A 23,810-nucleotide genomic window follows, 5' to 3' on the forward strand; every position below is an offset into this window, starting at 1 on the left:
TGACTAAAACGGTGTTGAGTAAACTAATGAAAGCATTTTTATGAAACAGAATAACACAAAAAAACACTAAACATGCTGCCCTTAATATAAAATGCTCTCCTCCTTTGGGCCAATTGGTAACTGTCACGTAACCTTCCCCTGAGCCAATCAATGTAATGTTTAAAACACCAAAACACAACGATGAGATGCATCCTTATTTCAGATTGTATTCCAGTAGTCTACCCTAAATTATTGTATGATGACACATTGTTAGCGAAATGTATGAAGAATATATATCCGCATCAAAATATACTTTAAGTACCAAATTTTAAAGTATTCATTATGCAGAATTGCCCATCTCAGAATAATATTTATAATGTTACTTGAAAATAATTGGTGATGCATTATTGTACATCTGTACATCAATTTAATATTGCAGCTAATGAAGGTGGGGCTGATACTGCTGGTTTGCTTAACTTATAAATATAAAACAGTGAATTTGTTGATTTTTTTGTATTAATAATCTAAATCTGCAGCTGTCAAATACATTCAATGGAGTAAAAGATACATTATTTGCCCCCAAAATGTAGAAGAGTAGAAGTATAAAGCAGGATGAAATTACGTTACTTAAGTAAAGTACAATACTTATAATAATAAAGGTAGCCCACTTAGTTACATGGTTGATTTGATTACACCACTGATACAATTGGTATAAACTGTACCAGTAAAAACTGGTGCAATTAAAAGTTTGTAGTATAATTCTTATTTGCAATAATACAAATACTTCTTCTAAGCAACACTTAGAGTCGTTATTCGAGCTATTGTTCCCTATAAAGTTTGAATCAGTATTTACTATTATCAGCTACAGTGCCTTCCATTCCTAATATCCTTTCACCTCTCGTGCCACCCTCGCGGTGCAGTCTCATGTCCTCTCCCGGCTTCCGTAGACATTCCTTTACTGTCAGTGAGTGTGCGGTGACAGATACCCATCGGTGAGCCAACAATCCAGCTCCAAGTGTAAACTATGGAAGAAATTAATAACGTTGAAGTCACTCCGTGCACAGAGTCCGATTATCTGAAACCGTTCAGGGTGCACTACAACCAGGTGAGTTATTTCTGTCTGATAGCGGTTAACAGAGGCTGCTGGATGCTGTAGGCTAGCCCAACCCCCCATTCATTTAGCTGCTAGCATGCTAGCATAACATGAAGGCTAAACTGACCTTAAACAGAGACGTTTACTACAATATTTGGCGTCACTTTAACCGCAATCACTAAACAACCGTATTCGCTTTGTTTTCACGTGCGGTGTGTTTCTGTGTTTGACCTGAGCCGAGGCAGCTAACAGACAGCTACAAGCTAGCAAGCTAACGGTAGCTTATAGCTGAAGAGGTTTTTTAGATGGAGCATCACGTTAACGTTAGCACATGCTTTACATTAGTACATTAAAGGAGGAGGGGGGGTAAGTTAACACTGTTTAGCGGTGTTACGTGACACGTGAACTTGTTTACTTGTTGATCCCAGCTGTCAAAACTGACTCCTGTGTGAATGCAGTCTGTGAGGGGTTTGGTGTCTGCAGGTCAGAGGTCTTCACAGTTCAGGTTTGCCTTGAGATAAATTCCCCATTTATACGTGGGACATTGTTGAGACTTGCCTGTTGAAATGCTGTGGGGTTTTATCGAGGTAAAACTACTCTAAACGTCTGTTTCGCCACATGGCAGTGAATGTACAGGTCAATGATATAACATGGAACATTCAGAGGCACATGGATGCAGCTAAGGTCAGCTGCAGTCTTTTACATTATTGTCCAAGTATTTTTATAGGTGTTTTCTGTGCCATAGTTCCCAATCAAACCTGCTTTTTTTTTTTTTTTTTTTACAGACTGCATCCTTTTGTTGTTCTTATTGATCACTTATGCTGTGTTTGGTCTTTCCACACCATTATACTGATGAAAGTGTGAATCTGTAAAAAGTGAGTTGCTTAAGTCATGGTATCAGATAGTTAGAAATATGAGTGGACAATAAGGATCATTACCCAACATACTGCATTTACCTGGCATTGAACCTGACCAGAAACGTTGATCGGTTCCTACATGATTTGTTGATCTCTTTACGATGGTATTATGTAGGGATGCAGATTGGCACGTGTTCAGCAGATAGGGTATTATTGACCATGAACCACAGTAAAAACGGTTTCTTTGTCATAATAAAATGTAGTATTTTTGCTATTAATTCACTTTTTACCTTACGTAATTAGAAATCAATCTGTGTTTCTTGTGTAGATTTAGAAGTTGTTACATTTATCCCAGCAAAAGCTGCATTCTGAAGGGCCTGTGGGTGGAAGTATAGTCGCTACCCATCCATCCATCCGTCTATCCATCCTTTCAACTATCCATTTTTAGCTGCCTATCCAGGTCATGGTGGCAATCAGGGCGGGCAGAGGGAATCGTCTGTGACCGAAATCTCGTTAACTGTACGTTTTTATCTCAGGAGATCAAAAGCTGTCAAATTTCATATTAGCCGCCTCAGTGGTTTGCAGTAAATGCTCAATATTTTTAACCGCATAATGGAAATTGAAAGGCATGATATTGTGATCCTGGAACATGACTCTGGATCAGTATTTCTATGCTTTATTTACATGTGTTTTATAGGTTTATGATAAAGTAAATATATATATCTATATATCTATATATCTATATAGATATATAGATATATCTATATATATATATAAGAAGTGCTAATGCTAAAATAAAAGTGATGACTGTGTCCTGACGGTCTCCAGCAAAGTGAGAAACGCTTCGTCACCCAAACATAGGCTGCAGTCCAGGAAGAATTTATTTTTAGGTTTCAAAATATTTGTGCAGTATCTGTGTTCCTGGGTTATAGACTTGGCTTCTGTTGTGTAAAACCAGGATATTGACGGTGGTGCAGAAGATGAATCATGGTAACACTCACTCTAAAGACACATGCCTTACCATGTAGGCGAAGTACAGTTAATGTGATATATATATACATGCAAGATAAAGGTTATTTTCTTCATTCAGGGCTGGAAAGTACCTTTTTAAACATAAAGAAACTGCATCTTTAACTGGAAAAGTGCTCTTTTGTAGTGTTCCTTTCAATTTAATCAGAAAAACTCAAGTTGCAAGGCACTCATGTTGAGGGGAGCTCATTGAGGAGTTTTTTTTTTGTTATTTGGGGTTTACACCTGTGACAGCAGTGGGGTGGGGGTTAAGCTTGTCAAGAGAATGGCGGAACGGCTAAGACAGCAGATGGACAACAAAAGAGATGACTCCCTCTCTCTCGTCCTGTCCTCTCTTTCATCCTCGTCATCTCTCCTCTGCAGCTCGGGAGGAGCTGTTCAGGGACTCCCCACAAAGGCCTTTCAGTCCTACCGAGGGAGCATCTCTTCCTCAAACCTTTTATGTCCGTGGGTACATCTGCAGCTTAGCCACTGGTCACACACACACACACACACACACAGAAACGTACTCTAAAAGTAGATAATATCATGCGTGAGAGGCTCTCTCCTTCATTAGTGTTTACTGGTGTTTTGTCTTCTCTCTCTACAAGGCAGGTGATTGGCCCTCGTTGACTCCGGGAAACCCCTCTTATCTCCGTCGCCTCGTGCTTACGTTGTATCACGGGCTGCTACTTGGAGCAGGATAATTACCTTCCATTTATTCATTCTAATGATTTGAATTATTCATCTGCAATTATTTAACCCCCCCACCCCCCACACTACTCCATCAGTGAGTAGGAGATCTATCATGATCTTAAAAACACTCTCGTGAATAGTTATTTATAGGCTCGAGCTGGATTCATGGCAGTGAAACGAGCCCAACACGTACGAGTGTGTCTGTAGGTGGAGAGATAATTGTCTGCTTGTTTTAAAACTTTCATTTAGGGCAGGTGTTTTAGTGTCACTTATCACCTGTGAGAGGAACTCTAACAAAAAAGGTTATTGAAGTTCTTGTTTTACCCGCTGACCAATTTTTGTCATTAAAATTCACGCTGTAAAACATCTTACGCTGGTTCAACTTCAAAACGTACATTTCCCTGCTGTCTCAAAAACATCAGTTACCTGAACTAAAGTTAAAAAGTTGGTTCAAAGTTGGTCGCATAAGTCGAAATATACATAACAAACTAAGTTAAGTTCACAGAGAAAAGGGATTTTAAACCTAATTAAGTTGAATAAGAAGCTATTTTTTAATACCATATTTCAGACACACATATATGTTTTCTTCAAACTACACAACACTCAAAAAAATGCATGCTGGGAAGTCTGCTAATATCATAATCATGTTTCTTTTAAACTTTTAAGTTGGTGAGTTGAGTGATCTCCCAGCAGTACATTCATTGAACTCATCATTTCAACTCAAAATTAAATCTAGAAAATTTAAGTTGACTTAACTTGAAATTCTGTATTTCCAATGATTCAATGACAACATATTAGTTGAATCCACTGAAGTCCTGTCTGATGTTTTACATATCAGTACAATCATCAGGTACATTCTTTTATTTTGTCCAATACTTTGATTTATGACCAAAATACCTGTAAAATAAGAACATTCCAATCAGCCTCAGCTGTACTTTGTGTTTATTGCTATTTAGAAAATGTTAGCATGCCTGAGCTAACACGGTGATCATACATTATACCTGCCGTACATCAGCGTGTTAGCACAAAGTATCGCTCTGTCTATAAACAGCCTGACCACGCTGCTAACGGTGCTGTAGACTCTCGGTCTTTGTTAAAACAGAAATATTCTGCGGTCAATTCCTCCCAAGTAGTCACTTTGCATTGCGTGCATTGCGTGTCAGCTGACTTGATGCGATTTGAGGTCTGCATGCTTTCTGTGGGTTGTACTCGAGGACACGGTCACATGGGCGTGAGCTCGAGGAGCGCGTCCTTGACACTAGATTCGGTGGATAGGAAACCATTAGCCAGGTTGTTTTAATGCTGCAGATCTGTAATATCGTCACGGCCGGTCGATCAGTTTTGTGCAGGTGCAGATGCTTTCGGTCATTGTCGTTTTCAAACTCTGTCGGTCATTAGTTCACTGGTCGTAATGTGTGTGTGATAGCCTTGCTGCCTTTTGTTCAGGCTGGTGAGAGGACAGAGACTGAAGCTAAAACCAGGAAGAAAAAAAAACTGGAGAGCACATGTTGAGATTCAAAGTGCTATTGTATTTGAGGACGGTAGTTGATTTTTTTTTTCTTTCTTTCTGCTGCAGCAGCTGCCTGCTTTATAGTGTATGGAGGTGTGTGTGTGTGATGGCTATTAGACTTTAAGCACCTAAAAGACCATACATCTCACCCTACAATAGCCATTCACACAGGAGTCTGTCATTTCTGATGCCCAAAGCCAGAGGGACCACATTCATTTCAAGGTCCTGTGTAGCAGCTCTCTCTCTCTCTCTCTCTCTCTCTCTCTCTCTCTCTCTCTCTCTCCCCCCCCCCCCCCCCCCCGGGCTAATCTCTCTGTAGTAATCCATGTCGGCCATGATTCTCTGCCTCCCCTGGGCCATTCAAGCCTTCCCCGCCCCCCTTCTCTCAGCAAGTGGCCCCAGTAATGAGGGGAACCCCGCCATCTGTGAGTTGTGACAGGATACAAGAGAGGTAGTATATGTGTGTGTGCGCGTGTTAGTGAGTAGTTTTAACTCGTACAGTATGTTGTTGTTGGGAAAAGAACTCCATCTTTTTAATGTTTGATCCTGAAAATGAATCATTGCTTAGTTTATTGTGATTTATTGATATGATTACTGTAAACAAACTAGACTATAATCAAGATGGTGGTTAGTCTGTCTCTTAGTCTCTAACTGACACGACTGGTATTGTTTGCTGCCGGTGTTTTTCAACTTTAATTTCGGCAACTTCCTGTTGGTAAAATACCGTTCTGACCTGTTTCCACTCTCTTGATGAGTTACTTTTCTCTTCTGCTTTTCTGAATGGACAGACCTTATTGGCATATATATATATTTTTTTATCATCATCTTTTTACACCTTCCATCATCCGCTGTTAGTAGAAATCTGTGAAAGCTGTAGCTCCCATTTACACGGGAAGGACAGCAATCTCACACGTCTACTTCGGGGTGGAAGTTTTGGCCTTCCACCCCGAATAAGCTTTGTTTTGCTTTTTCACTCTTAACAAATGGAGCTTTATGAAAAAAGTGGATGAATCCAAAAGCCCCCAATCTCATGTCATGTGTTGCTGGATCTTTTGACCACAGACTGTGTGGAAGTAAAAAGTCAAAACAACTTTTAGTGTTCAGCTGATTCAAGCTGAACACTCACTTTGACATGTCAACAAACAAAAATCACGTAGCAGGTTTTGTTCAGAGTAGCTTTGTTGTGACGGCCTCCGCCCACCAGAGCTAAACTAGCTTTCGATGACCAGTAAATACCCCCAAAACCACAGGCCGTCTGCGTCATTTACTGTGGTCAAGCAACGCTCAATGGGCTGTTGGATGACTTATGGGGATTGTCACCGGGTGCCTACCAATTTTCTGCAGTTGATTGCCTCTCGATGGCTCAGATTGTTTCAGAGCCACAAACCATATATTTCATTTCTAAATATTGGTGTTGTCTCGCGTGTGCTGTATCCTCCAGGACGTGCATTTTATTTATGAAAAACATTACTTAAAGAATGTCAACAAAATAGGAACGGAATGTCCCATTTAGTCACATGGCTGTATTATTATTATTAGTATATGATGCCACTTGTCATGGTTGCAAAGTATCCTAGTTATTCTAGCTTCGATGCAAAGTATAATGCAATATAGTAAGTGTGCGGTGTGCAGCGATATAATGTTGGTCCGCTTGACATCCCTAGTGTAGTGTACATGAAAGTACCCCACAATGTACCTGTAAGAGGTTCATAGACAGGATTTGTCTCGTACATCATACAATAATTACGCTTAACAAAGCAACAAGCCATGAAAAGAACATCCATCGCCTCAGTCACGACAAGTAATCCATCACCCCCACACACACACACACACACACACACACACACGCGCCTTCACACTAGTTTTGCTTTTACCGAGGGAAAGCGAGAGGGGTGCGGCTGGCTTGGCCTCAAGCAGGAATGATGCCGTGTAAAGACACTCGGCACACTTTGTTGACTTGAGAGGGATTTTTGTGAGAGTAATTACACCGCTAGACTGACCGCAGGGCACGCAGAACACTTTTTATGACACGGCACAAGCGAGGAGTTTTGATGACGTCGACGCCTTACTGTTGGCTGACAGCCAGAGAAGATCTATGCCTTCCATTACCCACACTACCATACCAGTTAGTACGCCACGAAACCATTTCAGTGCGTCCCAGTACATGGCGTGTCAAATGCAACCTAAATGTAAACCTGCAGCATGAGCCTGCAGTGTTGGTTTGTAGAAAATTCAAAGAAAATATAGACTAAATGCATCATTTATCTCTTATACATCATACTGTACAATTTATATATAAAATAAAAGACAAGTGATGACAATGATGACAAACTTTATTTTAGATTAAAGTCAGGAGTATCTGCTCAGTATTCAAACGTGCATACAGTAAGCATTTATCATAGGACTGACATAATTGCTATTACAGTAAATAGAGGCGATATACCATAACTTAGCCCACACAAACTTTTGGCTTCATGCTCTCGTTTCACGCCACAACATGACAGTTAATGATGCATGAACGGCGTTATAATAGCTTGGCTTCACTTTGAGGCCCCGTGGACGTGAGCCGTCAGGTCCTGCACCGGTCGTTTGAAAGTATGATTTATAACAGTTTTTAATGTCCGATGTATCGGAGGTTAACACAAGGCCTGAAGTAAACACTACATTTAGAAAGTTACACTCTGTGTGCTTATGTTCTCTCACTTTTTGTTTAGTCGTTTTAAGAGAGGAGTTCAGTCAAGTGTGTGTGTGTGTGTGTTTGAGAGAGTTTATTTCCTTTCAGATAGAAATCGTATAGTTGCTCTTTGGCACAGTGGCACTTTCAACTCAAACCCCGTGTTGCAACAACAGTAACTTTATTATTTCTGATTCTATCAGCGCAATTAGCGTGCCATTCCGCCTCCTCCCATTAGTTGGGTGGTACTGAAACTGCACCGGCACACATGGCGGCACATCTATTGTAGCTGAATACAAGCCTGTCCTAGTAAAGCTGTCATCTCTTCATCTGAAGGAGCTGGTGGGTGGAGAGGAGGTGTAGCCTAGATTTTGAATTAAGGCCATATTTCCTCCAGGCATCGGAAATGTAGGCCGACTTTACCGTATTTATCCAGCATGCAATCTGTGGATGAAGGAATATACGCTATGTTTTCAGTTTAATTCACATGTCTTTGATTTTATGTGAATGATAGAATGATTTCAAGGTTTACGGTCTTACTTACCTTGATGACTTTGCGTGTGACCTGCAGCCCTTCATCTGAGACTTCTGCTTGATTTACCGGTTTACAAAACTGAACCAACATCGGACGCAATAATATTTCTACGCGAATGATTTAAACAAAGTCTGTCCTTTGTGCCGACTGAAGCACAGCTGCAGGCACTTATACGTCAGTGGAGGAAAACAATTTGTTGACTTCACACTAACAGCAAAGTGCAATGAAGTGATGAATTCCGCATCATTTGGATCTTTTCCTTCACACAGTTTTGCACCCTGAACTGTAAACACCTTTCCTCTCTTCAGCTAGCATGAATGAAAATAACCTCAAAGTGAACTGGACGATCAGGATTGTTATCGCGTCGTCCCTTTACGCTTACTGCGAAGTGATGAGCCAACAATCCGACAGAGTGTGTGTGTGTGTGTGTGTGTGTGTGTGTGTGTGTGTGTGTGTCTGTCACTGGCCACATATTTAAGATCTTTGTGCTGATTGCGATTGCATCCCTTTCGTGCTGGTCACACACACTCACTCACACACACCTGCCTCGGTGGATTGGTTGTAATTGCGCTGCTGGAAATTTACTGGAGGAGTGTTCAGCTGCACGTCCTGCTGTTGTGGTGATGTGACCGCTGGGCTTTTAAACACTCGGACACAACAACTTCTCTCGCGTGCAGTTTGTAACTACAGGACATGTTTTAGTGTGTAGCGATCAGGAAGTCCAGCAGTGTGGACCGTGGATTCTTTTTTGACTGTGGATGCAAAAATCGTGATATACTCCCAAAAATCGCCCATTAACGAGGCATTTACGAGACAAGAAAATGCACAATAAGACACTTTTCAGAGTTGTAATGCACAGGATGTTCCTGACATTTAAGCTAGGGCTGCACAGTTAATCAAAATCTTCTCAAAATCCAGACATGGCCTTCTGCAATTTACAAATGTCTGGAGGCGCAATATTTGTTAAAGACACAATATGTGTCAAAATACTATTTATTTTATTATCTTTACTATTTACTGTCCCAGACATCATATTCTACAGTTAAGAAAACAACTTTGGTACAGATCAACAAAAATCACACCATAATCATTATGTTTTTCAATACGAATTATTATGAAAAAAAGGAGCAACAGACATTGCTGTGACTTAAGTTCAGAGTTTTGGCTCCTGTTTAAACTATGAATTATTACCACCATTAACGTTTGCATTTGTCTTAGTTGTTTGGTGCCGGCATTGTGCAATCTGCAGATGTTTTTGTTGGGTGTGGTTTGTGATATTACTCCAACGTGCCCATGCAGGCGTCAGTTGTTGGGCAGCTGATTGCTTCTGCAGTAATCATATTAAATAAATCAGCGCTGTTTTGACTTCCTACCACACGAGTCAAATAAAACGGTGGTAGTGAGGAGGTGTGCTACACTGAATACACACTGTGTTCACACTTTCTGTGTACTCTGTTGTCAAACCACAGTGCTGGACGATTAACATAATGCTCCGTTTGTTGTATTAATTTATGTTGTTTCTTTTTCTCTTATTTCTTCACAGAATGGCACAAAGAAATCCTGGGACTTCATGCGAACCCATGATAGGTAAAAACACTGTTTCTTCTCAACTGTTGGATGGAAGCAGTCCCCGTCTTATAGTGTGTGTGTGTGTGTGTGTGTGTGTGTGTGTGTGTGTGTGTGTGTGTGCATGAATAAACACACACGCTGTTAAAACCGTTGCCAATGAAATCGCTTTGAAATGTAAAGAAAAGGCTGCGTGTCCGTGTCAGGAGACATTTTGCGATCTGAAGAGCTAAAGTATCTGAATCTGATCGAGGATGAATTTGATGGTCTGAGTGACAAAGGGCCTCGATTTGCACCAATTACGCTATCTCTGTACCTCTAAATATTACATAAAATACGGCAAATACTGGAATGGCAGTCAAACCAAAACAGACCTTGTTTTTTCGGGGAACTGGTGCCCTGTTATTCTACTTGGCAATGGCTGTAAATGTCTTGGGCTTCACAGGCGGCACTTTAAGAGAAATATCACACATTTGTGTCAAAACCCCGGTCCCTACTCCCTGTTCTGCCCCCGGATACCTTAATGCCCTGCAGTAAGTCTCAGGTCATTTAAGCCCTCTTTCCTCCACTCCTGACCCCGGAGAGAGGTCCCTGTGAAAGACAGTTCCACCGAGGCCAAAAGCAGTAAACCTCAGACCTGTACTTCCTAAAGAAAATAGCCCATGGGAACATCCAGCTTCCCCCCCAGGTGGAACTTCTGCAAAGTGTTATCCCCCCTTTCGCCTGTATTGAAAGGATCCACGGTTGTTTTGCATTTGTGTGTAAGTGCGCGTAACATTTTCTTCTCGGCTGGACCCTTTTTGTGACATTTCAGCAGACTGTGAAATATCTGATTTAGTGATTGAAGCTTCCTGGCTTCACCACAGACGGTACAGTAATCCGCCCATTGATCTAATACCACATCTCGCCCTGAGATAGTGTTAACTCAAGAGGACTGGAAGTGGCTAAATCCATTGTTTTCAATCACACGTTCCAGGGTCTCCAACTTGGGAGTTGCTCTACATGTCCCACTGAAGTTCACAGCCTGATGAAGCCGACAGAATTGCATCACTGGCAAAAAAGCAGATATACAATGTTGATGTCCAAAGTCTCACCAACACCAACACCTTCCTTTACTAACTGCCACGAATGCAGAGCCTCCAAGACGTCTAGTGGGACGCAGTCATAAGCATAAAAAAACACATGCGGGCTGGACGGGCGAACTCCCGTCGCTTTGGTATTTCGACACCTATGTGTTAATGGGAGTATTTGCGTACAGTTGCTTGTTTATTACTGGAAATAACATTTAATGACGGACAGTATTTTCAGCCAGTGCAAGACATTTTAAAGAGACCATGGTACCTTGCATATGTAGATCTCTGGCTGTAGTCCTGCTCATGTATCTTTATTCGCTTCTATGCCTTTCACTCTCCAGAGTTTGATTATGTCTGATGTATCCCCAGCCAGCTGATACATGTATCATTTATAAACACAGTAACACAATCAGTTTAACCCCTACTGCTTTCAGAAAGTGTTCAGTTCATTGAGATTCACTGAAGATGGGTATCTACACTCAATTAAGTGTGTTTAGCAAGAGATGTTCTATAAAAAATATATATTCTACGACTATGTATCACTAAATTAAAAAAACACATTAAAACTAGTCAATAAAAACGAGGTGGAACCACTTTTGTATGTGGTGCATACAAATATATCTCAATTAGCAAAAGAAAATGTGTCTCCGGAGTTGTTGGTCTTGCGCAATGCCATCGCCTCAGTTCCGGGATGAGAAGATGGATTATTTAGCACGTAACCCATTTCTTTCCTGTGCAACAAAGACCTGATCATTGTGTCTTGACACCAGAAGCTTTGCAGTGCGACCCAGTCCTCAACTCAGTCCCGCTCCTCGCATGTCTGTCATAACCCAGTTATCCCGCCGTCCAGCCTGCAGAAGCCCCGCGGAGAAAGCTTAACGGTGCGTGAAAAGTCCTGAGCGTCCGTTTAGCCGGCTTCTCGGTTTAACCATTAGAGCATTTCTCTTCAGTGGGAGGATGTGGAACAGCTGTAATGGTGTGGAACAGCACTACAAGACCCAGGCCCGCCTCAGTGGACAGCCTCCATGCCTCAGGCCTGTGTTTCCCCACTTTAAGTCCAAATGTACCACTACACCATTATCCAATCCGTACTTATTCTCTACATTGATGAGTGCAAAGGAGGAAGTGATGGAGGAATGGAAGTGGCTGAGCCCAGATATGAAGCTTTTTTTTATTATTTTTTCCTGCTGATATTCATATATATTGTTGAAAATGGACATTAGACTTTATCTTGAAATATCTGTATTGCAGACGCATATGAAATCGGTATCGGGCCGGGTACTGTAGCAAAGTCCAATAATGTCCTCTCACCCTGGGAAAGACAGGGCAGGGCTTCCTGCTGCCTCAGACACATCCGCTTTCCCAACACCGACCCCAGGCCTCAAGTCTCCACTGGCAGCGACAGTCACGCTCACACACACACACACACACACACAGAGCAGTGAACCACCTGCGTGTGTACAATTCACTGAACCTCCACCTCTCGCTGAAAAACGACAGTCATGGGTGTTTTTGACACGTTTTGATTTCAGTTAGTTTACTCAAACTTTAACCACATTTTTAAGCCTAATTTTTCAGAACAAATCATCCGTCCATGAGGGTTTGTGTGGACGTCCACATTCAGCCCAAAATGTATGACCCTGCAGTCAGTTTACTTACTTTGTCAGGTTTTCAGACTCGCATACTTGTGGACCCACCATACCGAACTGCTGGTTTTAATCCAGTAAACCCTGCAATTTGGGGTTCAGCATCTTGCCAAATATATCATGTATGCATCGAGATTTACTGTTTTCGAAAAAGTTGTCTGATTTTATTTAAACTTGACCCTTTTTGTCTCTTTTTCTTTAGTGTGTCAGTGCTGATCTTCAACACCAGCTCACACTGTTTTGTCCTCGTCAAGCAGTTCCGCCCAGGTAAGTTTTCATCTCACAAAACAGGAGACTAACTTTAATCTGCATCCTAGTTCATTCATTTTCTTCTTGTCACCCAGAAAGATCTAGATTGTCGTACATCCTGTGGGCACTTTGACTAAGAAAAAAAGGCAGCACATTACAATCCCTGTTTATTCTACTGGATCTTAGTAACAATGCAGACTCATAAATACAGCGCACGAGGCCCCGTTACAAAGCAGCCTAACCTCCTTTGTTAGATGTCGCCAGGGACTGTTTCACAGCGCAGTGTGCTGGAAGTCAAGGAAGTCTGGGCATTGATATGTTTCTTTCCTCTCCTCTCTCTCTTTGTTGAAAAAATACCGTCCTTTATCTGAAATGAATCAATTTGTCTACAACCTAGAATGGCATTTGTTTTGTTTTTTAAAGGGAGTGGTCAATATGTTTTAAGAAAGCTTTCAAAGGTTAGCATGCATCCTGTCAATATCGATTCATTTGTCACTTATTTTTCCATTTAATCGCTGAATCATAGTCTGTAAAAGAAGAGACAAGTACGCAAACGTGTAACGGGAATGACGTCTTACTTCCACCCAGGCATAACAGTATTTTCTGTCTTCTCTGCCAACCAGCTGTATACATGTGCGAGTGGGAAAGGGCCAAGACGCAGCCGCCTCAGTCGGCGGAAAAAACTGAGGAGGGCGCCTCCGAAACCGCCGCCGCCGCCCCTGTCCCCGAGTCTCCGGAGGGCCAGTCGGCCTCAGAGGGGGAGAGCTCTTCTCAGTGGCCCCCGGCCTCAGCGGGGGTCACCTACGAGCTCTGCGCCGGGCTGGTGGACAAACCCGACCTATCTCTGGAGGAGATCGCCCGGCAGGAGGTGCTGGAGGAGTGTGGCTACGATGTGCCTGCCTCTAAACTGAAGAGGATTACTTCTTACAGGTAAGCTGATGGCACGTGTGTGTGTGTGTGTGTGTGTTCTGAAGCGGTAGGAAAATACCGGTGAAGTTTAAGTCTCTGTAAGTTTTGGGACAAGGCATTTCACTGTCTTTTTAAATATCTACTTTCGTGTCTCCCACTGGATTTCTTGTCCCTTAACAATTAATATCCTGTTGTCCTATTTAGTATAACTTTCTTTTATAATTTCTGAACCTCCTTGAGCTATGTTCACTCAGAAATAACCCACATTTGCAGCTTTTTGTTTCTTTAGTTGGACTGATTCCAGGTACCATTAAAGGGTAACTTCAGTATTTTTTTAACGGGAACCGCTCGGGGACTGCATCGACAACCTGGCATCGTCCATTTACCTCCACTAAAAGTGATAGTTTTTGCCGTCACCCTGCCATGCGTTGTGTGTGTGTACTGATGCCAGGTCAACACAATCATTGTAGCTTATCACGTTATTTCCACCTCGTCTGCAGCAGGTCATTTAAAAGAGTGATCGCTCGTTCAAAATCTCAACACTCACCCCTGTAGACTTTAAACGAAGTAGAAAAGCCCTTCATGGATGAGTACTGAACATTACCAGTTATTATGACTTTTTTTTTTTTTATGTCTACATAAACATATTCAGCCATTTCTGCAGCATAATCCACTTCTCCACTGTCAATAATTTGAGTTATTCAAATTCTGGGTTGAGTATCCTTTTAAATCTCGAAGCTTTCTTAAAGCCCACTTAATACGATGCACCCAAGAGGAGCGCATGCATTTTCATGAATACAGTTTGACTTTGGTGGAACTATATCTAGATAAAAAAAAAAAAATGCAACCTTAAGAGATGGGACTAAAAGTGCTGAGGTTATGTAAGTGAGCTGTAGAGATGCATCAGGGAAAGCAGCAGTCTTTGTCAACACATTATGAGCTCACACTGTGTCTTGACGCAGCAGTTTAAAGAGCCGCACCTGGACAGCTTTGACTGACAGCTCTCATAGCTGTGCTTTTGATTTGACTAGAACTCCTCCTCCAGCTTTGTTGGTGTCGTCTATGAGCGTTGTTATGTGTGGGCTTCTTCCATTAAACAGATGGGTATCGTTTTAACCCTCAGGACCCCTATGGGGGGGGGGGGTTTGACAGCAGTGCATGGTGTGGTGACGTTCTGTGCTAATAGTAGGCAACCCGAGGTCAGTTTGGCTGAAAATGGCATTGAAAATACTGGTGTGTCGCTTATTACCAGCATTCAAAGACGGAGTTTTACAGATTTCACGTGTAGTTGGAGACTGCAGATTTATAAGAGAATAAACTGGGGGCAAGGCATTAGAAAAACATGGGTGTTAAGCAGACAGCAACTAAAGAAAGACTCGATCAAGTCGGATTAATAATAGGGAATAAAAGTCCCCTTCTTTATGGAAGTGACAGCTTGAAACACTGATGCATTTGCGTTTTGTTAAATAATGAAAAAACAAGATTTTGCACCCTCAAACGATATCCAGCCCTGTGTCAAAACGTGAGTAATTGCAAACATACGTACACATCAATCATTTTTTTTTCTCTCTCCCTCCTCCTCCCCTACAGGTCAGGCGTAGGTGTAACAGGTGCCAAGCAGACTATGTTTTATGCCGAGGTGTCTGACGACAACTGCGTGAGTGCAGGTGGAGGTGAGCCCCAGGAGGGAGAGCTCATCGAGGTGGTCAAAGTCCCGCTGCACGAGGCCATGACGTTTGCCTATGACGAGCGTATACCCAAAACCATGGGCGTAGTTTTTAGTTTCATCTGGTTCCATAATAACATGTCTCCCAAGTACAAGATCTCCACCAACGTGTAACTAGTATTAACCAACCATTCTTTATACCGTTTATTCCAAATTAAATCAAACACTGGCCCAGCACATCCACTCTTCCCCTTCATGGCTCTTCATCCTGTATTGCCTTTTTGCTTATTGGTACATGACAGGTGGGCCCCTTGTCTTGTTGCCAACAGGTATCTTTAAGTTTTGTCCCGTTAACCTTTTTAAGTTTCATGTGGTCTTAATATTTTCCCTTAAAAACAAAATTTGCCATAGCTGGTTGTCACTGGCACATTTTTCTCTTCTTGATGATTTTTTGTTAATCGTTTCGTTTACTGTGCCATCTGTTCTAAATGGCTGCATATCACTGAATTCATTTGCCTGCCCTTGATTAAAGGAACACTCCACTGCTTTTAGTGTAGGTTTCTTGAATGTTACCTGCATTTATAACAGCAACAAAACAAAAAAAAAAGCATTTAAATACACCGGATATTGGCTAAGAAAAAAAAAAGCCATTTGCCATTCTGCTCACAGTCAAATAAACAAACTTGTCAAAACACGTTTCAAGCATTCCTACAACTCCCAGCATTCATTGCAAACTCTGTGATGCTAACCAGCCACGGTTTGCTAACATTTTAGCGTGCTACTGTTTTTATTGGGAGTTCATGCAAACGGTTCCACTGGCCTGACAAAGTGTGCAGGAGGAACTTTGCATATTAATATGAAAATACACATCATATGAACAACAGCTACTTGATGTGCTGGTCATCACATGAACCATTAAAGATTCAGATAAGGTAACACAGCTAAACCAAGCAGTGGAGTACTCCTTTAATCCATGATCCAGTAATGCAAAAACTATGCTAGTCGATGGTGGGGCCTTGTAACGGACTGAGGTGTGAGGTGCGTTTTAACCACCACTTGTTCAAGCATGCCTCAATAGTGTTCTCTGATCCACAGCCTTTAAGCAATACTTCTGATAGTACCCTGGGCTCAACAATCACTCGGTGTCACTGCAATCAACTCTGTTAGGAAATCTTCACTAAGTCAAACCAGTGGACATATTGGCAGACTTTTCTTTCCTCTGCAAGCCAAGTGGAAAATGTGATTTAGGTCTTTTTTTTTATTTTATTTTTTTCACTTCACAGACGAAGCTTACACCCACCTGCCGCTGCACCGAAGGCCTCGCCTCAGTTTTAAGTGTCATTGTTCTCGAGCACAATCCTGCAAAGGGTTACCGATATTTGGACTGTAACATGTCACTGAGTAGTTTTAGAGTTTTTGAAGGAGTTATTTTTTTGCTCTCCGGTGCATCATTTTTTTTATCATTTTCATTACAATCAAAGTCATTTCTAGAGAGTTCCTGTCATACCCGGCATGTCGAGGTGACATCTTGAACACATTAATAATGCAGGTGTAGGAGCATATTAAAAAAAAAAAAAGGGACTTAAACCCATCAATAAGATTGGTCATAATTCATTTCAGAGATCATGAACCGAGGTCATGAACACACAAACCTTATCTCACAAAGTGAATCTCAACAGCAGTTTGCCAAAATCTCAGGTCCAAATAGTCAAACTTTTGGTCATATTCAGGGTGGATCTCTGGATGTGACGATGACCAGCATGTTGTTCTATTCATATATTTCAAATTAATTTGCAGCTCAAAAGGCAACAGAGTTCGTACTATATGTCATTGTTTTCTCGTCATTCTAAAAGGGCTGGCACTTCATTTATTAATCAATATGTGAAAAGGAAGCAATTCCCCCACCTTGTAGTTTTCTTAAAAATATGCAAGTTCTGAATCAAAGACACCATTTTTAGAAAATTCCTGCTCACAACAGAAAACACACGTCATTATTTATACATCATTACTGTCGGACGTAAGAGAGCGACTCTTCTTGGTGCACCTGCAGAGTTTGGAAGTTGGAAAATATGTGTGACGAAAATATAGTGAGTGAAGTTTTAAGTTTATTTAGAAAAAAAGACAAAAAAGAAAAGCAGCCTGAATAACTTGGTTTGTTGACTACAAAATGAAAAGTGCTGTATTTTAGTTATCTGTTCAACTGTAGTTCAATGTTAACAACACCTTGAATAAATTGAAGGTGAAATCACAAGTTCAATCATAAACCTGCTGTTTCAAACAAAGACAACCAGAATACAACTTACTGTAGACGTGTTCTTCTGAACTCGGGTGAATGAAGAAGTTCTTCAGGTAAAGATGAGCGTCAATCCAGGATTCATTTTGTTCCTCGGGGCTTTTTTTTTTTTATCCTGAGGAACAACTGACAATCAAATGTGAACATTTGTCTTCTCTTACCCATAACACCTTGTGTTTTTTTGGTAATTCTTCTTCATTGGTGTGTTAGGTGTGTGTTTTGTCCTGACTGAATCTCTCAGTGGTTCTCTTAGAAGAGGACTGGGGCATCTCGACGCGGTAATCTGGTGCGGCTTGAGCTCTTAATTCATTGTTTTTATCCGCACAAACAAAGTCAAGAGAATTTGTATCAACCAAACTAAATATGTTTCACATACTTGAGTCATGTTTATCCACCCGGACTGTATAGGAACATATGCAGAACCCTTAAGCCATATTTATCTCCCCGTACGCCCCACTCATTGAGCTTCGGTATCCCTCCGTCCGTCAGAGACCATTCCTTGATGTAAGATTGTATAGTTTGCTGGAACTGCTTGAACAAATTTTATTTTGTTGATTTTCTTTGGAAAAAGAAAGATGACTCATTTGCTAAATTGATTCATATTCTCTTAAATTAGCACCCAAACCTGACGTCCGTCACTAAATCAGACTCTCTTTGTGTTTTTTGGTATCGATCGTAAAATTTCGAGCGCATACAAACTACAGGAAGTATCCACTGTAACACGTTTGTAAAAATGTGGATTGCACCTTTGGAAACCCATGAAATGACCAATGGACAACTTGTTAGTGTTATGTGTCGAGTTAATCAAAACAAGGACGTTCACACTAGCCGTGTTTCCATTCACATAGTTTTTGCGTGTTTTGAAGTATTGCGTACGGAAAAAACACGTCCTCAATTGCGGAAATAACGTTTTAACTGACTGCGTTTTCTGGAATATTCCCATAATGTGCGACTGCTTGTCTTGGTCTCCAAACAACATGAAACTTGGCCAGTAGTAGCTGACATGAAAGAATAATTCAAACTTGCCCAATTATAACAAATTCCTGAAGGCCTCTCTACTTCTTTTATTCAGTTTACTGGCGGATTGAATGCATGCGTAGCCTGTAGCGCCACCTTCTGACCAAACTACGCTGTAGCCAAGTTCATTTGCTACAAACCAGTTGATGGAAACACGTCTAATTCCCATTTTTGTTTTGTGACATTTCAAAAGTTTGTTTAAAATCGACTTGTGAGCTGAATGGAGACATGGCTGCTGTAAACACCAACAGGGTTTTTTGAACAATATTTTCGTAACCACACTTTATATCTTGATAACCATCATAATATCTTTAAATTGTCATTTTTTAGCTTTCAGAAAGTTATTTATTTGGCACCTTACCCGCGTTATATCCCTAACCTTCTAATTTCCTCCATCTTCTTCCATGTGACAAACCGTTCTTTGGTCTTCAGTTGAATGAGGTCCCGAGTGGATCTCAACACCTGTTGAGTTTAATGGAGAACCTTATTGAAAGATTCCCAATGGTGCTCACAGTTTTCCATCGTTTTGTTCTTGTCTGGTACGAGATGGACCTTTTGTGGCAAATGATGACGATGGTGGTCACTTTTTTTGTCGCCCACATTTTAAATGGGTTAGCCATAATCCTTGCAAAAGGAATATTCCTCTGTGTGTTTAGAAAATCTCTGTTTGCTGTAATTAGGCCAACTGCTTCTGATCTGGCTTGATGTAAAACAAAGCCATTTTAAACGTTTAAGGCCAGTCTGTAACTTTATGTGTCTGTCAAATGTGGAGAGCTGCCATGTGACTTCTCTTTTGGCCAAAATTATATTTATTTCTGAGGGAAGTTAAAGCAAAAACACGAAGGCTTTTCTTGGCCTTCTCCACGGGCTCGTCACTGCGGGCAGCATCAGCCAGCAGGCCAACGGCAGTCCACATTTCTCCACACCTTCCCTCCAGCTACTATCTGACAGTCGAGTGCATTTAGTGAACATCAGGACAGACGGCAGCCGTAATGATTGACGAAACTAACGTGGCATCCGCAAAAATAGTCAGCTGTTGCAAGTGGCAACCGGCGGGGCAGCACTTCAGTTTCAGCTGGTTCAGCCAGCTTCTCTATATACATACGGTGGGAATTTAAATTTATGTATTTTATTTTTGTTCAGCCTTTGGCGTCAAAACTCACAAGCTGGTCTGTTATCAGACCTGCAGTCTATTTTATACTCAACCATTTTTTGATATTAGTTTTTTAAGCTATTCGGATGTGACGGGCTATGTTTTTATAATCTTATTTAGTTTCACACTGATGTGTTTTTCTTTTTTACTAAAATGCAAACATTTTACTTTAACACCAAACTCTTTGTTCTGATGGAAGTCTTGTAAAGGTCGTTAACACTTGTGATTGGCAGAGTACTTGGAGGACTTGAAGGAAAAGTTTGACCATTTAGAAGATATGCTTATTTGCCATTTTTGCTGATAGTTTCGACGAGAGGATTGACTTCACTCTCATGTCTGTGTGATAAATATGAAGCTACGGCCAGCTGCTGGCTAACTTAGCTTAGCATAAGCTTAGCTAATGCTAAGCTATCCGACTGCTGGCTGTAACTTCCTATTTACTTTTACGCCCTGTGAGTGTGATATCGATCTTCTCGTCTAACTCTCGGGAAGAAAAGAGTATCCCCCAAAATGTTGAACTATTCCTTTAAGTCTCCCACCGCGACGATCCTAACCTCCCCCTCCACGACAAAAGCAAATGCACTTTTGACAGTCCAGAGTGAGGTTGCAGACTGTGCCACTGGTAAGCCATATGCTACTTCTATTGAATAAAACGCTTAATATATGAGGTAAGTCAAGGGTTGTTTAATTCATTCTTGCCTATGCTGGATATTAACCATTAGCCCGGCATTGGACAGTTCTACCTCCATCTCTCAGGCACACAACGAAAATATTTTGTGTCCGTTTGCTTGCTTCTAAGGCGCTGACATATCAAATTCTCAGCAACATGTCAGAAATGTCAAAGCTCAGTGGTTCTCTGTGACAGAACTCTTTAATTCATCGGTACCAGACTTTTATAGATGTACCCCCATGGCTATGCTGTAGTTGCTTCTTCAACTGTGATCGTGTTTTCCTTTTCTTCTGTTAATGGTTTGTTCACCGTTTGACGATTTCTTACTGTGTTTTTAGTGATCATGAGCTGAGCAACAGTCAACCGTGAACATGTTTTTAAAGGTGCTATGTGTAGTATTCTCTAATTACTGTTAAATTGGACCAATAGCTGAGATAGTTTAAACATTTACCTCCGGTGATCTACTCAACAATACTTCATTTGTTGGAAAAGTCACTTGATTTTGGATGAAGTCGGCCATGTTTGCTTCTTTATTGGCAGACTGGTAGATGAATATTCTGAAGCAACACGGGGCAGATAATCAGATGTGCTGCTATTAAGCCGTTCATAGTGATTATAAAGTGTAGCACATGTTATTCTGTTAGGTAGTGTAATATTCAGTGACAATCCTACACATAATACCTTTAAGTGAAAGAAGTATTATGATTTTTCTCATGGTAAAGACATAAAGAAATTTGTCCAATTGTGATTTTTATTTTCACTGAATTTACATTTAAAAAAAGTATTTTCTGAAAAAAAAAAAAGTACAAACTAACGAATATTGCAGTTTTAAGAATTTATCATGCTTTTTTTTTTGCTTTATTAAAAAGTGTATACTCATTGTGGGCAGTGTTTTAAGTAATGTTTCAATTTTGTTAATTTATTACCTAAATGTTAAAATATTAAAACTTTTAAAACATGACACTTGGTACAAACATACAGTATATATATTTAAATATGATACTTTGCATGTGCACTAATTGTGTTGGATTAAACTGCATTAAGTTGAAATAAAATGGGTTTGATGCCCAAAATGAAATTTTTTTCTTTTCCTGTAATTATTATATTATATACTTCAAGCTTATTTTCGGAGACTGTCACGAGCACGACACTACAGACCATACACTGGGTTGGAGCTAAGTACAACTGAACGCTGACATTTTTAGGCGACCAATATCTTATTTGTGACCTCTGAGTCATTTGTAAACTGTATGAACTTTAATAATTAAAATATGAAACACTATATTGTGGTTTTAAGCAGATATAAGTGTTTATAATGTATGTGTCAATAACTATAACTCCTGTAGATGCCGTAAGTGGAGGCTGCAGTATAAACAGATGAGGTGTCACAATACCAAAATATGTCTTCATGAGTCATAATCACTGACAAATAACCTACTTTACCAAGTAAACCAAGTCCTTGTATCTGCTCACAACAGCATTAGAGGGTCTTGGCTCATGGGGGACTTCAGGTAATGTTTGCATGAAGTGTAACAAGTGCTTTACTTCCACAGGAAACTGAAAGAACAGAGATAAGCAAGTATAATGGGATTTACTTGAAATCCACAGCGCTTTACCTGCTGCTGCTTACATGAATCTGTCAGCAGCTGCCCGTTGATACACATCATCTCTCTTGAACAAACGCATCCTGATTAAGAGACAAGCTGAAGCAAATGTAAATTCTGCAGACCTGATGCTGATCGGTTTCCCAGAAATGAAAAGCAGAGTTCTCCCATTCAGCCGGAGAGAGGAAGTAAAAGACTGTTGCACTGTGGAGATGATTTTATCGAGTGTAAGAAAAACAGGAAGAACATTTTCTTTCTCGTGGATTTATTGTTACAAAGACAAAAATGAAGAAACTCATCAAACTCTGCACATTGTGACAAGAAGTCTTTTTTAAATTTTATTTTATTAGTATTTGCTTCAACAACTTCATTGCTGAAACGTGTCTGTCATGTGTGACTTTCTATATCAGTCTCACTTTATATCCTTTATGAGGCCACACTTGTGCTGCCCTGCTTAAAAGCATGTTGCTAGGAGACAAATGGCAACAGGTCACGCTTATATGCTCCCTCCTACTTTAGTGTCAAAGCACTCTTCTCTGGTAAAGAAGCACTCTATAGACACATCTGACTAGATACCGAACACCTTTTTAAATTCCATTTTCATGTATATCTCTTGACATTAAGACTGAAAGAGAATCGTTTGACCCTCTGCTTCTTACGTGGGAGGTTCAAAAACACAAGTCAGCTTGCGGCTTATCGCTGAAATCAAGATGTTCAGTCAAGTTGCTCAAAACATGTTCAGTTGTACATCTACATGAATATTGGGGTCTGTTTTCATTGTTGTTACAAGATAAGGTGTTTTACAATCACTTCGCAACACCATGAAATACAGAGAGCTCTAGATGATTCAAGGTGATTGTTTTTAGTTTTTTTACTTTCAGGCCTTGAAGTAAGACTTCAACAATTTGGGAAATAGTCTTATTCGCTCACCTGACTCGAGCTCCATACTTAATACACAAAGAGTAGCCTGGTATCCACCTTCTCATCCGAAACAAAACAGATGAGGTTACTTCCCAAAATCAAGCTTATTCTTACTGAGACTTTGGCTGTGTTGGAAATCGCATACTAGAGTACTGCATACTACACGCTCATTAGTTTGTACTGCATACTGCCTTCTAAATTATCAATGAAGTGGGCCATTACCAGCAGACTGTTCACACTAAAGTAAACTCGAGCGAGACGTCTTCCCTGCATCACGTGACCGTATCGATCACGACTTTACCGGTCCTAGCTACCGGTGAATGAAAACTGTCTATATGCATCTGGAACGCACTACATACTCAATTTTACGTGATACTAATACGAATAATACATTACGATTTTGAACACAGCCTGTGTGTATGCGGAACATTTCTGTAAATACCTCTTCCCCTCGCCGTTTACTATAGAAGCGTGGTGCGGATGGGAGGATAGATGGATGCTTGAGTTGCGTCCCTCTTGCTTTCATGTTGTAACTGGACACACGGGACGGCCCCGTTCTCCAGAGACCATCTGGATGCGTGTTACCGCAGCAGATGGATTACCTCCCCTCTTTCTGAATGCAGTCCATTCACAGGTGGGAGCTAAAAAAACTGCTCTTTGAAGGAAAGACAAGATCCAGCACTGCAGTGAG

The 23,810-nt window shown here is 40.9% G+C and overlaps 1 protein-coding gene across 1 annotated transcript; it reads left to right on the top strand.

Annotated features, from left to right (window-relative positions):
* Positions 1–944: 944 nt before the first annotated feature.
* On the top strand, positions 945–21,672 carry nudt14 (nudix (nucleoside diphosphate linked moiety X)-type motif 14). Its single transcript, XM_076084439.1, has 5 exons — positions 945–1,084; positions 9,896–9,939; positions 12,840–12,904; positions 13,510–13,816; positions 15,386–21,672. The coding sequence occupies exons 1-5, from the start codon at positions 1,004–1,006 to the stop codon at positions 15,633–15,635; spliced, it is 747 nt and encodes a 248-aa protein (XP_075940554.1). The 5' UTR covers positions 945–1,003; the 3' UTR covers positions 15,636–21,672.
* The last annotated feature ends 2,138 nt before the right edge of the window (positions 21,673–23,810 follow it).

Source organism: Anarhichas minor, unplaced genomic scaffold (genome assembly GCF_050575085.1).
Source record: "Anarhichas minor isolate MPS153535 unplaced genomic scaffold, ASM5057508v1 ptg000136l, whole genome shotgun sequence".
Taxonomy (NCBI): domain Eukaryota; kingdom Metazoa; phylum Chordata; class Actinopteri; order Perciformes; family Anarhichadidae; genus Anarhichas; species Anarhichas minor.

What these genes read in the sequence shown, in the direction of transcription:
- nudt14 (XM_076084439.1), top strand. Translation starts at nt 1,004, where the DNA reads ATGGAAGAAATTAATAACGTTGAAGTCACTCCGTGCACAGAGTCCGAT. An exon ending in TCAGGGTGCACTACAACCAG is followed by an intron (nt 1,085 to 9,895) that starts GTGAGTTATTTC and finishes ATTTCTTCACAG; the next exon opens with AATGGCACAAAGAAATCCTG. An exon ending in CGTCAAGCAGTTCCGCCCAG is followed by an intron (nt 12,905 to 13,509) that starts GTAAGTTTTCAT and finishes TCTGCCAACCAG; the next exon opens with CTGTATACATGTGCGAGTGG.